At 37.6% G+C, this 16,584-nt stretch overlaps 1 protein-coding gene across 1 annotated transcript; it reads right to left on the bottom strand.

Moving 5' to 3' along the window:
* Nucleotides 1-2,956: 2,956 nt before the first annotated feature.
* On the bottom strand, nucleotides 2,957-15,256 carry LOC306987862 (collagen alpha-3(VI) chain-like). Its single transcript, XM_079592461.1, has 6 exons — nucleotides 15,214-15,256; nucleotides 13,230-13,338; nucleotides 10,977-11,570; nucleotides 10,158-10,772; nucleotides 9,245-9,850; nucleotides 2,957-4,160 (listed from the first exon to the last, which is right to left on the bottom strand). The coding sequence occupies exons 2-6, from the start codon at nucleotides 13,324-13,326 to the stop codon at nucleotides 4,120-4,122; spliced, it is 1,953 nt and encodes a 650-aa protein (XP_079448587.1). The 5' UTR covers nucleotides 13,327-13,338; nucleotides 15,214-15,256; the 3' UTR covers nucleotides 2,957-4,119.
* Nucleotides 15,257-16,584: the final 1,328 nt, after the last annotated feature.

Here is a 16,584-nt window from a genome sequence, read left to right as displayed (position 1 = left end):
GTTTGTGTGCCTGTAACTCTAAAGGTAATAAATATATTTTAAAATCATTTTATATTCTTATTCTTAATAAACTTTTCTTTTGTAATCTTCATTTTAAAGGCCCTATATGGTTCAACCCCATAGATTGTTGAATTTTACCCATATTCTATATAGCTACACCACCGGACATTAGCCTACTGTATTATCGCACCTCGATTCAAAACGATATGTTTTTTTTTTTTTTTTGTCAGGAAGATACTGCATAAAATGTAAAAGCACAATAACCGAACGTCTTTTGTTCATCTATATGTTCCTCTTGAACGTCTACAGCAAAAACAAATAAATAAATACGAATTTAAACAATAGCACTTCAGATTTTAACTAGGCCTAAATGTTTTTGCAACCGTGTAGGCCTATACATAAATATATTAAAAGTGCATACTTTCCAGATTAAGATAATTTAGAGGATTAGTATGCCTTTGGTGCTTGAGATCATATTGGTTATTTTGTGTTTCAATAACGAGGTCCAACCAAGTAGCCTAGTGTTAGCTGTTACCCATGTAATATTTAATACACACTCCTAGGGGGCGCTTGAGCGCTAAAGCTCCTTTGATTTAAACTAGTAGAGTAGAGGAAGTCAGGTGTGTTTGGAAAAGGGAAGCATGGTGTTGTCCTAGGCTACGTTTACAGGTGGCCGGTTATTTTCACGGACATTTCACCCTCTGCGTTTTCAGAAAAGTGTTCGTTTACACGAACCCGTGTATGCCGTCAAGAGCATGCCCAACCTATAGGTGGCAGTGTAACGAGAAGCTCAAGCCCACATTAGCCAATCAGAATCCCGAAAATATAGGTCGCACTTTTGACGCAGTGCAAGTTCTGTCGCATATTGTGACGCCGACTGCCTACAACTCAGTTTTTCCCAGTTTACATGCAAACGTGCAAACAGAGTTTTCCAAAATCTCCACTCTGGCCGGAGTTTTTAGAAATAATCGTTTTCAGAGGAGAATTCTCCGTTTGCGTCTAAACGAGGGGCACAACCGAAGGGAAGTCCAGATTGAGAAACTTTGTTTCCAGGGGTGTATTCCAGAAAGCAGATTATGTGATTTACCCGGGTAAGTTTAGGAGTAAGTAAGCGGATAACGTTTGCTTTCGGTTCCAAAAACGGAGGTAACTTTCGGGTTATGTAAGTAACCATAGCAACTGACTCTGAGGATAACCTGCTCCGGAGCAGGTTATGTTGCAGGGTTAGTTTGTTTCAGAGAGGTTTCCGAGCATGGCGTGCCCTCTTGATGAGGATCCTGTGGACGTATAGGCACAGATTATACGGGGTTTTTTTCGCCGTGAGAGGGTGATAAGACCACGTATCGATGTGTTATTGTTTTGGAGCTATCGTTTTTCTAGGGAGTCGTTAATTTATTTAACAAACCTACTAAAACCACACATCTCAAACGTGACAAACCGCGGGTCAGCGCTTAGCTACAAGGAGTTTTTTGCTACAAGGAGTTTTCTCTACAATGTGGGCGATGCAGAGCATGTCGGAAAGGCAACAGTGTGTAGAGCCGTTCGTACAGTATGCATGGCACTGAAACGGTTTCTACACACTTTTGTACAGTTCCCTGGCCATAAACCAGTGCTCTTTATTAAATAAGAATTCCACAGGGTGGCAGGTTTGCTCTCAGAAATTCTGTCATCTACTTCAATTAAATGGGGTGGCAGACCCGAGACCAGATATGATGAAAGAAGAGAAGTGGAGTTCAATCAAAAAGATAAAAATTTACTGAAGAATAGTTTGCAGTTTCATTGGTAGAGCGAGCGTCAAAGTGTCACGAGGAGGTCGCAAGCCAACTCTCCCTTACACAAAATAATACACCAATTATACCATTTTGCAAGGGCAAGCATCGCATCATCATACATCTGATTGGCTAAGAGAATATAGAACCATAAACAATTTCACACATGTGAGCAGATAAAAGGTGCCTATCGCCATTAGTCAGGATAGCTGTCGCCAATCCTTAGATTTAGGTCAGCGTTAACCTCATAGGTTAGAGGAGAGCATCGATGAGGCTGAGCGTTGGGTCCCAAATGCCTACGTAGAAAGTCAAACACACACACACAGAACACCACCAAATAACATCGCCAAGGCCGAAGAGTGCTTGAGCTTCATATTATCAGTTAGCCAAAACATAGCTCCTCAGGAAGAAAGGCAGAGAAATGGAATTGCTCTCAAGAGAAAAATATAATTTCACAAGCACAAAAGAATATAGAAATGATTATGTGATAATGCATATATTTGATTATTGATTTGTATAAAAGTAATGTAAGCATTCAAAAGGATATAGAATGAAACATATATATATAACTGACTGAAGAGAAAAGGGATTTTGACCGATCCTTCAATGGTATACCTACATTGTACCAAGTCACTTGAGTTGTTGTGGGAGGTAGCAAATCCCTCTGGAATACCATCGACCACAGGGCGACCTTTATTAAGTGAAAGAGTCAACTCCTCAGATGGGGTGAGAGGAGGTGGAGGTGGACCCCCGCCAGTTAGACGGGCCTTAGCCTTCTTTCTATTAGCTATATAGGAAGAATACTGTAAAAGTAACTTAAGACATTGATCTTACAGTTAAAATAAAATATTACATTTTTGGAGAAAGTTTTTGTGTTTCATTTTGACTTGGGAAAGAGTTCTTTTGGCTCCAGAAGGATTACACCTTATAAATAGTGATGTTACGTCTGACACCGACGCTCCGAAGCTTGCTTAAAACTCGAACGGTCCTTGCAATGAACCACTGCTTCGGAGCTTGTATCATTACGCCACTAGTCCTGTGAAAATGACTTCTGAAGCAAACACACTGGTTCATTCCTGTAGTGAACCACCTGACTGCCCAATCCAGTGTTGACAGGTTTGAAACCTGGCGGCTGTATTTCTTATAAAAGTGTAAACTTTGTCTAAGCATGTACCCAAAGCACACCCTCTGCCACATTTTTATTATTATTAATTAGAGAACATAGTTACATAAAAACATGCATCAAAGACAGAAACTTCAAAAACCCTCTGCTACATTATACAAGTACAACCAGTTACACAAGCACATCCTTTTCAACATACAAAAATATCAGTCCCACCAGTTAACAAGTTATAGAGTTCTGCTTTCCACAGCTAAACAAGATAAAGCTTTCACACATGATACTGCCCTGCTAAAAAAAACTATACAAACCATTACAGAAATTCTATTGGATTTAATGGTTTTCATGGGAATTATAGTGGTCTCTGTGGGTCTCTACTGATATGTGTTGGGTTCTATTGGTGGGGGCATTAAATCGTAATGGAATATGTCCCAAACACACTACAAAAAAATAATTCTGTACTGGTTTAAATGGTAAAAGCCATTGGTTCCTATTGGTATTTTAATAGAAACCATTATAATTTCTGTGATGGTTTCCAACTTTGTTTAAGCTGGTCTGATCTTCTGTCCTTGTCTAAATAAATAATTACACACACACATCATGCTTAATGTTTTATTATCAAGTTGAACACATGCAATTCATCAGTATCTGTAAAATTCACCTACATAAATGAGTTTTATATAAATGTAACACTGTTTCAGCTTTAATCGCCTCGGTAAACACGTCATGAACGGGGCGTTAACATATAAGCCTACTTGCATTTTATGGTTGTCAGCTTTGTTGCATTACATTTACTTCACCAGGAGATGGTGCTGCAATTTATATCTGAATGAAGCTTCGAGTAATGAACCATTTTTCAACAATTGTATCAGAAAGCAATAATGCTTCGAAACGCTTCATTTGGGCATCACTACTTATGAAACAAGAGGCCTACATATTTCTTGTCAATATACATTGCACAGTAGCATCAGAAGCCTGACATGTTAAAGGTGAAGGTAAAATTGTTTTGTCAAACAAACTAATAAAATTGCAAAGCATCAGGGGTTGAACATTGATCAATGTGGACATCAGAACAACAGTGTTTTAATCCATTAAATGATTCCAGTTGAAAAGCTCATAGTAAAAAAGATTCCTCCTGATGAAGCTTCCTGCGACTTATATGGTTGGCTGAATTTCATTTTTTTACCTTTATTCCAGTAAATCAGCTCCAGTGTGATTGCACATATCTGATCACGCCAGGCTCTTACTGTTTGTTACATCAGTGAGGTTACCTGAGCACAAATACAAGAGAGAAGATCAGATCAGCAACATGCAGAAAATAGTCGTTCACTGTTTGAACTGAAATAAAGTTGTATTAAACGTAACTCCATGATGTTTGACTATTAATTTAAAAAACAGAACTATAAAAATAATAATAACAACATGTGTCCAACACGAACATGTGCAAAGTAAACAAGGCAGTGATTTAGATGACAAGACTGTTGTTATTTGTGTTGGGGCTGGCTTCGTTTTTTAAGTATTTCATTTTTATTTTGTGGCTTTTTTTATTGTCCGTAATGGTGACGTCATCTGTGGTCAGCTTGTCAGTTTAAAAAAGAAAGTAATGTAAAATTGACTTTCTTTTCTCAAAAACAAAGCCAGCACCAACACAAAATATCTTGTTAGCAATTGTATGATGTGCTGCAAATAGTAGGCTAGTGCAAACAGGATCTTACATGATGTTCGAGATAACTCCTGATGCCGATTTTAAAATAAATCTTAAACCTCAAATACTTCTCACACCTTATATTAATAATAATGATTAGCAGATGAGCCCTACGAACGTTGCTTTTAATTGCACATTAGGCTAAGCGTTTTCCTCCCATAGAAAACCCTTATTATTATTTACATTTATATAGCGCTTTATCGGAGACCTCAAACCGCTTTACAGAAGGGGGGATCGCCTCAACCACCATCAATGTGCAGCATCACATGATGATGCGACGGCAGCCATATTGCGCCAGAACGCCCACCACACACCAGCTTACTGGTGGAGAGGAGACAGAGATGAAGCCAGTCAGTATATGGGGATGATTAGGACCATGATGGAGAGAGGCCAAGGGGCAAATTTGGCCATGATGCCGGGGTTACACCCCTACTCTTTTGGGATTTTTAATGACCACAGAGAGTCAGGACCTCGGTTTAACGTCTCATCCGAAGGACGGTGCTCTTTAGTATAGTATCCCCCCGTCACTACACTGGGACGTTAGGACCCACACAGACCACAGGGTGAGCGCCCCCTGCTGGCCACACTAACACCTTTTCCAGCAGCAACCTGGATTTCCCAGGAGTCTCCCATCCAGGTACTGACCAGGCTCAGCCCTGCTTAGCTTCAGTGGGACACCAGTCTTGGGCTACAGGGTGATATGGCTGCTGACTTCTAATAAAGAAAAAGCTTAATGTGGCTTAATAGGCTACTTCAGTGATAAAGATCAAATGCTGTACACCTTATTAATAAACTATCCTACAGAAAAGCAGACGAGCCCAGAATATGAACGCAACGCATTTAATTACACGTTAAGCGTTTTCTTCCCATAGAAACCCTTTATTATAAAGCAAATAAAGGTGGCTCTAAACGTGGCTTTCTATGAGGATGACATTGCGGTGCACAGGAAATCCTTTAAATGGTAGGCTATTCAATGCAAAACAAAAATGAAAAATATAAGTAGCCAATAAAATAAATACAATAAAATAAATAATTAGCCCACAAACAATATTTATTTTAAAGCCTAAACGAATACTTAAAGCCATACTCTCTTTATAAAGGCGTCCAAACATTAGAAAAATGTAAGTCTACATGTGCGTTTTATATTTAATATGAGGGAAATACACACGCTACATGTTTGACAAAATATTTGTTTAGTAGGCTTATTCAGTGAATTAGGCTACACTGCGCAAACCAAAAGTAGGCTAATACTACCCCCCGGATGAAGAAAGGTCGGCTCTCCACAGAACATAAAATATAAATTTTATTTAATTTTTTGTGTTCGCATTTCCTATGTGGAAAAAACAATGTTATGGGCGTGACGCTCAAAGCTGCACTAAAATAGCCTACTGCTTTAAAACTTTCACAGAGACCTCAAACAGAAAGCACAAAGCCTTTCTCTAAAGTGAATTTTGTTTTGTATTCATTTGTATCTTAATGGGCTACTACGCCAACATTTTCTCAAAATCTTTCTCTTTCTCCAAAGTGACAGATAAAATCTGCTTATTTATTATAGTCAAAATTATCCAGCAATTATGTTTTTTAGTACTCGATTGAATTCAAGATGTATAAGCTCAGATCAATAATGAGGCATAGGCTACATGTCATAACAAATAGTCTTTTGTCGACAACTGTCAATGCATGAACAACATGTTTACATTTAGGCTATGTCAATAGATTTTTTCAGTCAGTTAAGCCAAATAATTGGGTAACAAATAGCATGCATATAGACTATTAATTTTAGAGGCTAACAAATACAGTGTGGGTAAAACTCTTAATTTGAAAAATAATGAATGCATTTCCTGCTATTCAGATCAGATTTAGCACCACCCACAGGGGAAAATCAGAATATCAAGTGTTTTTTTCTGATTTCCGTGCAAGAACGTTAAACCAAAAATCAAATCATAGTTTCGTTTTTTCATTTTTCTAAAAAGCAATCATTTTTTTTTCATTTTTATATGTGAAAGCAAAAACAAATGAACGAACGATACCCAGACACTATGATCATCAATAAAATGATTCAAGGTAGGCTACTTTTCAGTACTACATTAAACCTAATGTTGAAAAGTTTTACTGTTATGATATTCATAAACATTAAAAAAAAAATTTAATGTATTTGTATACTTGCCAAATATGGGAAGAAACCACACTGAGTTTCTGTGTAACAGTTTACACACTGAAAATTATTTCTTTACAGTGGAGCCTAATTAATTTCCTTGGAAAAACATTGCATAACATAAACATTAATTATTTATAAACATTATTATGTGTAAGTGTTGTAAAAAACGACAATTCATGTTTTAACTCATATGGTGTCATACCGAGTAACAATTTAAGTCAGGCGGGATAACGCTGTTTTTTTCCCATTGAAATGCATAATTTCACTTCATGGAGTTGAGGAAACAATAATAACATGATACCAAGTCCTGTAAAACATTTTCAGACATTTTGCATTTTAAATCACATTGCAGTGTTAAAATGTGGGTAAAGAACTTGAACAAGTAGTGAGGGTCACGTTTAAAGAAATCACAATATAATGAGAAAAAATTGTTGTGCAAATTTTATTTTTCTGAGCTCTAAATATTGTTTACTGCATCTATTTATATATTCATTAAGTATTATTGATTTGAAAAGTTTTAATATCATTATATTTAGAAAATGCATTAACGTTATCCCGTATGACATTTTGACTGGTGTCGTCACATGATTCTCAGTTAAACCGCTTAAAATATACATTGTTTGAAATTTAGATTTTAGTAATAAGTAAAAAAACATCCCCATAAAGGAGAAAGGTTTTTCAGTTGAAAACCTTATTTGTCACTGGCATGTCAGTGTCACTTCAGTGTCACATGATCCTTCAGAAATCATTCTGATATGATGATTTTTTTTTAAATCAGTGTTGGAAACAGTTGTGTTGCTTAATATTTTTTACAACCTGTGATATTTTTTTCGGGATTATTTGATGAATAAAAAATATTAAAGAACAGCATTTATTTAAAATCTTTTGTAACAGTAGGCCTATACAGGATCATCAAATCGATCAATATAATGTGTGAATTTAGGCCGTGTGTCCACCAAAGCGTTTTTTTTCACGCGGCTGGCGTGTTTATTCAAATATTTTTGTGTATAAAATATAATATAAAATATTTTATGTTTTTAGAACGCCAGGAGCGTAACGAGGCACTGAGCAAGTATTTAACGCTCAAGCGCTGAGCGCTCTGCGTTTTTTTACAGGTTCCTGAGAGTGTTGAAAATGTTCAACTTTGGGTAAAACGCAGCGCTCATCACTGTCACTTTTTACCCATCCGACCAATCACAGTGGAGGAGGGGCAGTACTAATCATAGACATGTATAAAGGCTAGATGGCTCAAGGCGGAGTCAGCTGTGTCGCCACTTTGGCGGCCATCTTAGGTCAGGGGACTGCGCAGCTGCTCCCTGCTGCTGTGGACGGAAGTTGAGTGACAAATGCTCGTAACTTGCTGAATTCTTGACGGATTTACAAACGGTTTGGTTTATTACAAACCTTATTAACGTGGCTATGATTTGTGCTGATGCCGATGTTTAAATTGTAGCTTCACGTTTTGAGAAACGCTTAACATTGCAGCGTAGCTGTGTGTTTCATGGCATCCCTGACGTTTATGACACACCAAGCCGTTTGAAAATCGGTTGAAAATTGAGCAAAATATAGTAATTTCAGCACTACATGCACAATAGACTTTAATGTTATAACTGGACGAGCGGTGCTGTCCTAAGATGGCCGCCGTGTGACGTCGTCGGGTCCCATTGGCTCTCAGCGCCGGTAAGCCATCTAGCCTTTATACATGTCTATGGTACTAATACCACACCGTCACCGACCAACGGATATTCTGTATCATAGCAACGAAGCGTCTCATCTGAAAAAAAAAACTGAGCTGCCAAAACGCTCTCAGGCGCACACAGCTCGGCGTTTTCAGCAGAGCACCTAGCGTTTTCAGCTGGCTAAAAACGCTTTGGTGGACACACAGCCTTAGACTGGATTGATACCGTTTTCAGCTCATTTAGATCTGCATTTTTCACACCAATGCTTACTATCCCTATTTTAAGATTTTTCTATTATTTACCTATTATTTCATCACTAGATGGTCTACTCAGCAATATTATTATTTGAGGAATTCCATGAAGTCGTCTACTCCCTGATGAAGAAGTGAAAACCTGTTGCCTCACAAATTGAGGGCTGCACCAGTGTTAACTATTTGTCCACCTTTGTGTTTGTTTCAGGACCTTAATAGCATTCAGAACCTCCGTCTTTGTTGAGTAGGTTTTGAGATAGAAGTCAACCACTGGATTGTCACTGTACTGAACCACAGATACTCTATTTTCTCTCCTCCACATTACGTTTCTCAACAACTCTTTGAACAAAATCACACACTGCACCAAATCCACTTTTAGTACCATCAGAACCATCCAAAAGGAACACAATATTTTTTTTTGCGATATCTTGGGCATAAACGAAGATACAGTAAACAAATGAGAAATATTTAGAAACAAAGAATAGCACAGCACCCAAAAAAATAAAAATAAACACCAACATATAGAAGGCCACAGCAAAATGAAAAGCTAAAATGTTCTCACCTTTCTCTAGAAAGACCTTCAGTTCTTGATCTGGAAGGTTCACATAGTTCTTGAGCGTTTCCTGAACTGTGTTGAGCTGGCTGAATTCCTTCACATTGAAAGCAAATGATGGATTGTGAGAGATGGCCTCAATCTGTTTAGGATCTGCATTTTTCACTCCAACACCAAAAGATACAACTCCATCGGTCTTTAGGGCTACCGCAGGTCCAATGACACTATCTCTTGATCTCCCCCCCGTCAAAACGATAAAAAATTGGGTAACATTTTCGCCAGATCGACCACCATATGCTGGTGACAAGATGGTGTTTTTCATGAAAGTCAAGGCAGCACCAGTATTCAAACTTCTGCCACCTGTCAGATGGAGTCCATTTACAGCTCTCAGCACCTCATCTTTGGTTTGGTAAGTGTTCAGGTAGAAGCTAGGACCTGGTCTCTCGCTATGCTGGACCACAGAAACTCGCACTTTATTAAAGCCTATATCCAAAGGCTCAATTACTTTGGAAATGAAGTCACGGATATAGGGAAAGTCACCTCGGACATCATCAGAGCCATCGATCAAGAATGCAACATCCCTTTCTCCACCTGAGGGACCTGGTGTTGCAATCTCTGTGAAAGATAAACAAACAAAAATAAATATTAATTACATACAATAAAATGCTTAAATATCTACAAGAAGTTACATTGTACATTTCTGAATACAAAAGTAAAACAATGTACAAAGTGTTAAAAAACAGAGAGGAGCAAAAAGTAATTTGTAGATGTTGACCAATATGACAGTGTTCTTTATATTATATTATATTATAAAAAAGTAATTGTTTTATATTATTCATTCAATAAGTCTTAATGTATTAACTAAAACATTATTCAACAAAACTGAAAAAGTATGAAGTCATGTCAGCATGATTCAGCTTACCTGATATTATTATATCAATCTCCCCAACAACAGTGGTCAGCGGTGTCATAATCTCATCAACAACACTTGACAAATCAGTAAAATTTATTCTGTAGTATGCCAAATTTTCAACAAAAGCAACAGTTTTAAGAAGACTCTCTTCAACTTGGCCAGCTCCAACAGCAAAAGTCAAAACACCCTCTATAGCTACACGGTCAGCCATCCTCTTGACTTCATCTTGAGATGGTCCTCCTGTTATTAGCACCAGTACCTGTTGGATCCCCTGTCTCCCACGAGACCCAACTGAGGGCTGGAAGTGGTTGGCTAGGGCATACTGTAGGGCTGCGCCAGTGTTTAGTGCACGTCCTCCCATCAAACTCAGCTGAGCAATGGCAGAGAGAACATCCTGTTTGGTGTTGTGAGTGTTCAGATAAAATTCAGTTTTCTGCCCCTCAGCAAACTGCATTAGTCCAATGCGCACTCGCTCAGGTCGAACGTCTAGCCTGTTTACCACGCCAGTGATGAAGTCCAGCACAGGTTGCGAGTTATTTCCAACGTAGGTAGATCCATCCACCAAGAAGACAATGTCTCGGACAACACTTTGGGTGTGGACTGTAGTAACATCAACAGATGGGCCTAGAATATTTAATATGACCACAATTTTAGATGTCTAAGTACCTTTAAAACTAAGTTCAAGAATCTCAATTTGTATAAGATAGAATAAATGGGCAAAAGTTCATAAAAATATATATAGTTTTGTACCGTTTTTCATCTATTTAAATTAATAACACAATCTGCTTTTTCTATTTAAACAAAAGGAGTATGTTTGTAGAATATTACCCGTTTCAGTTTGACCCTCTGTCACAGCAACACCATTTAATGTAGAGAGAGAGGATATCATTACTCCGGGGTTGCGCAGGAACATCCTAAAGTCCTTCAGGATGAAAACCAGAGTTTCATCAAAAGCAATTTGCTTGAGCTCAGCCTCATCAGCAGCTCTGGAGCCTGCAGCCAGAGTTAGAACACCCATTTGACGAAGAGCTTCAGCTGGCTGTTGGACACTGTCTTTAGATTGTTTACTGGTCAGGAGCAACACAAGCTGTGTCACTTGTTCTTGAATGCGGCTCCCACTCTCAGCTCTGAGCATGCTGGTTCTCACAAAATCCAGGGCAGCCCCGATATTGATTTCAACCGAAGGTTCGGGTTTTATTCTTGCGAGAGCAGAGATTAGAGATTCTCTTGAACTATATGAGTTGAGGTTGATCTCGGACGTTGGGGTGGTGGAAAACATGGCCACTCCAACCTGCACCTGATCAGGTCCAATTGGCACGGTGTTAATGAACCTTTTGATGAATTCTCGCACTGCAGTGATTATGGTGGCACTCATGCTACTGTCAATGAGGAAAATGATATCTCTTTTCCCAACAGCCAAAGCTAAAAGGAAAAAAAAGAAAAATATTTTTGCTTAGTCCTTCTGTAAATTCGAACCAAAATCAGGTAACCTATGAAGAAGTTAGCTATCATTATTTCACGAGTTTACATGTTAATGAAATCAGATGTAATATTATAATGCGTATTTGGCTTGCTGTCCGGGGGGAGGGCTCCGAGCTCAGAATTCGGCCCGACCCCAGAGTACTCCCCCCATAACTTTTAGAGATCATAGGTATCTATGAACGGACCCAGCCAAATGTGGGGTGAAGGGGTGGAGGTGGGATGCTGAGAAATTAGTCATGAGACAGGAGGTAAGGGAAGGCTTTATTTATACTGGCTCCTTCTTGTGCTGATTGGATGATTACCTGAACATGCTCCTCCCGAACTTTGTTTACATAAAACTTCATTTATTTAAAATGTATGATGTTTTACAGATACAATGTATTAACTATCACTATTGTTTTACTTGTCATAAAGCTAACATATATAAATCATATAAGTAGTAAAAATAATGGAAATCAATTAGCATAAAGTGATCATTTATTTCAAAGAATAGAAATAGATACGAATGCTATGACCTAAATTGAATAATATCCTGAATACAAGGTGTGTTAATGGGTTGCATGATGTGCTACCCTTGGTTTAGTCTAAATATTGTATAGAAAACACAAACTCTGAAAATAAGAGTGAACTAAAAAATAAATGTTTGTTTGGCTCATTTGTAAACACTGCATGCGTATGTCACGTTCCCTATAAAGGGAACTCCCGCTGCGTTTACGCAATGGGAACACTTCCAACTGTTGCGTCATGAAGCACGTGTAAAATCAGTCCAAAGAATGAGCGGGACGTCAGGTGACGTCATAGACCAGGAAAGTTCTGTCAGGACCACTATCGTCAAATATGATTGACAATTAGCATACAGTTTGGATTGGCGGTATGGTTCCGTTCTCGGCGAGAACTCCCTGCGCATCCATGTCTAGCATGGATAACAGCAGGAAAGCAGCAATAACCCCCCTTGGGGTAAACCGAACAGAACCAACATGAATGTATGCAAATATATTTAATTCAAGATTTTAATGTATGCCGAATTTCGCCATTTAATTCGCTCCTGAGAAACGAAATAGCTGCTGATAATACTGAAGGAGCTTGTGTACGGTGATAGGTGTCGTATTCCTATAGGTAGATGTGGATCAGCTGAGAGTCAGATGATGCGAGCTTGACTAACGTGACCTGCCAGAACTGACGCTACGCTTGATTTATGTCACAAACCAACGCTATCTCACGACCAATTCGTACGAATTTGTACGAGTGATTAAAAGGTGGCTAATTCGTACGAATTTGTACGACCTCACTCGTACGAATTTGTACGATTTGTCTAAACCCACGTGACGGTTGGGTTTAGGGGCGGGGTCAGGGGTAGGTCATTCGTATGAATTCATACGATTTTGGCAAATCGTAAAATATGTACGTTTTAGCAAAAAACTTACAAATTCGTACGAGTGAGGTCGTATGAATTGGTACGAATTAGCCACCTCGTAAAATTCGTACGAATTGCCGTGAGATCGGGTTGCACAAACATAAGGCATAATTTAGGCTACTGCTTGATAATCGGTTGCGGCAGATATTAGGGTGAAAAAAAAAAAAATGCTGGACTTAACTTACCATCCTGAGCTTCAAGTTTTGGGAATAGACCAAAAGCCATTATACCCAAAAGGGCATACAGTAACAACCGGTTCTTCCCCATTGTCCACAAAAGCATCGGAATAGACAGCTGAAAAAACAAAACAAAACTGCTTTTAAGTTTTTGGGAAGAATTTACTCCATACTATATACTCTGAAGATTTGTTCTCTCCCACATCGTCCCTGTATGCCAGAACTTGTACTCACTTGCAATGGCACAAACACATATGACTGTTGATCATCCACAGTTCTGTCATAACTTCGGACAGTTTGATAATGTTTTGCTATCAATTATAGGTATCAAAAGATCAATATTCTACAAATAGTCACTTATTGGGTTGTTTGTGTTCTCATCTTTTCTCATAAAATATGACATACACATTCTCTGAAATACCTCAGGACTGTTTGTGCTTATTTTTAGGAGGAGATGAAAAGTTTTGGCAGCACAGTAAGATTTATGTGACCCGTTTCCATGAGGCAAATTCACACAGCTGTCAGATTTCAGGATTTCAGGAGGAAAAGGATTTCTTCCCACATACACTGCCCTCACTTGCCAGTAAAAACCACAAAGCACAAGAGGTCCACACATTAAGAAAAAGAAAGTACTGGACACAAACAAAAATGCAATAACATGCAGACAGATGCCAGGACACATAATGTTCCCTTCTTTTTGAGCTCAGAATCAAACTGAAAAGTACTGTTGTAAAAACTTTTAGACTGGACTATAGGAAAATGACATACTTTACATACAAATTAATTTGTTTTGGTGGTCGTCTGCCATGTTACCATCTATCTACTATATATAGGGTTATACAAAAGGTTTCACTGTCAATAGCCTATATATATATATATATATATATATATATATATATATGTACATTTGCATCCCGTCTTAAGCTTTGTTTTACTGTCCATTTCCATGATAAGACAAAATCAAAGACTTCTTGTTGCCATTGTGGTGGCAAATAACTCCTAGAAATTGTGTGGCAGTTACTGTAAATAATGTGATTTTCAGAGAGAAAATTATTATATTTCAATATATTTTCATAATTTTTCAGGAATTGAGATGTCAATGTCGACGAGATGTCGACGAGATGTCAATGTCGACCCTGGCCTGCGGGCTCGACTTGCCGTGTTCGACGCTGAAGCTGTCACTCCGTCTGTCACCGGCGGGCCGCGCAAGAAGAAGCGCCGCTCCCAGAGACTTCAGGAGTCCGATGTGACCCGCGAACGCTCGCCAGAACCTCTCCCTCGAGCCTCGCTTTCACCGACAGTTTTGACAGGGATCAGTAAAATCCAGATTTTTGTATTATTAAAGGATTAAAAGTATCCCAATATAACTATAAAGTTTTGAACAACACAAACTGATGATTTAATCCAGATCAGAACAATCAATATTTTTTTATTAATTATTAAAAATATTAAATATTCTAATCTTATTTCTGAATCTTTTTTTATTTTTATTTCGAACTCCGATCAGACTATTGACCAACTGGGCCCTGCAGTTAGAGTGTATAATACCACGTGTTTACACTACTAGTCTGGCGCTCTCTAGTGTTCAAGAATACTGTAGCTCTACTGTTAACAGATGGGCAATATAAATAGATCTCACAGTAGAGCAACAAATCAAGTTTGAATGTAATTTTAGGAAAATTAATAAAACATTTACCAAAATACTGATAAGTCACAGATACTTTAAAATGTTTCATGCATTTTTTATTTTTTTATTCAGGTCTAAAATGGATTTATCTGCAGTAAAGAGTCGTTCACACGTAAGTTAATCTTAATAAAGACCTTCAACACTGACAGACAATGCATTAGTTTGGTTGCAAATGGCTGTCAGTAAAGATCCACTTCATGCAGGGCTCTTTTCGTTCTCTGTATTGTTGCTAGTGAAAATCTACTAGAAAAGATTCATGGTCAGAAATTAAAGGGATAGTAAAAAAACATTCTGTAATTTACTCACGCTCAAGACGTTCCAAACCTGAATGAATTTCTTCTGTTGAACACAAAAGTTCTTCTTTTGAATGTAACCAATTTTTTTTTTTTTCCAGTACAATTTATTTGATATTTTATGGAAGTCAATGGGCCCAGTGGCGTGCACAGACCTCCTCAGGGGCAGGGGCGGAGGGACCAAAAAGGGCACTAAAAAAAGTATTACTTCAAATAACAATCAAATTTATTTTTTACAGAATTTAAATGCAATTATGTATTAAATAAATCACCATCAGAGTTACTTTATTTTATTTTTTTATTTCTTTCCTTGGCATTCTAAGAAAATATGTTGATACAGTTAGAATGCATAACACATCAAATGAAAATAGGGAAATTATGATAATATTACTAAATATTATTTACTTTACCAAACAAAACAGTGATAATCAAGAAGGTAATTATGGAAAATTCATTTTTAGTTTTGTTGATGTTGTAAATTTAATGCATGTATTTTATGTATGAAAGTGTTAGCTATCATGAATCAGTAACACTTTACAATAAGGTTTCATTAGTTAAATTAGTTAACATTAACTAATAATGACCTGCACTTCTACAGCATTTATTAATCTTAGTTCATATTAATTTCAGCATTTACTAAAACATTAAAAATCAAAAGTTGCATTTGTTATCAAGTTAATGCACTGACTGTGACATAACATGAATAAACAATTTACAGTTGTATTATCAACTAAGATGAACAAATAATGTGTTGCTCATGGTTAGTTCAAACATGAATAATGAACAACTGAAACTTATTGTAAACTGTTACTATGAAATCAAAGATATAAATTCCTTACAATTTAGAGTTAGACATGGACTTAAGATTTAATTTACCTAGATGTATTTCCCCAAGCTAATAACACTGGCTATGGCCTTGGATAAAAACGAATGACATTGTACAGACTCAGAATGCGTCTGAAATCGAGTTATACTTTTATTATAGTTAAGTAGGATAACTCGCATGCTGCCGGCAACTTTTAGAGTAGCATGGTAGGATAAATTTATATTTTCCGTATTAGATTAAACGTTACCTGCTGCTCGTGTAGTTTGAAGACTCGCTCGAACTGCTGCGTAGTGCGCACCAGAATTGTTAAATGCGTAGGCTCTGCAAAGGAAAATCCGCCTATAACACTTCTCCGCCAAATGCCTTCGCCAATTTTTTTTTAAATATAATATTTGTTTGTATTATTATTGTTGTTAGTGGCAATGGTGTGCAAGTGTATTGTTATTTATTATAATATTTATAATAACAATTATTATTTACAAATTCAGAAAGGGGCACAATACATTTTGAGACAAAGGGGACAGGGGCTGGGGCTTTTCGAGTTCCCAAAGCGCAGAT

The sequence above is a fragment of the Phoxinus phoxinus genome (assembly GCF_949152265.1).
Source record: "Phoxinus phoxinus genome assembly, chromosome: 20".
NCBI classification, from domain to species: domain Eukaryota; kingdom Metazoa; phylum Chordata; class Actinopteri; order Cypriniformes; family Leuciscidae; genus Phoxinus; species Phoxinus phoxinus.
Note: the sequence above shows the minus strand (reverse complement) of the source record. Positions and strands in the feature narration are given on the sequence as shown.

Bases quoted from the DNA above. Each gene is read 5' to 3' on its own strand.
- LOC306987862 (XM_079592461.1), bottom strand. From the start codon at position 13,326: ATGCTTTTGTGGACAATGGGGAAGAACCGGTTGTTACTGTATGCCCTT. The intron at 10,773-10,976 runs GTAATATTCTAC...TAAATATTCTAG, and splicing joins AGAGGGTCAAACTGAAACGG to GCCCATCTGTTGATGTTACT. The intron at 9,851-10,157 runs GTAAGCTGAATC...TATCTTTCACAG, and splicing joins GATTGATATAATAATATCAG to AGATTGCAACACCAGGTCCC.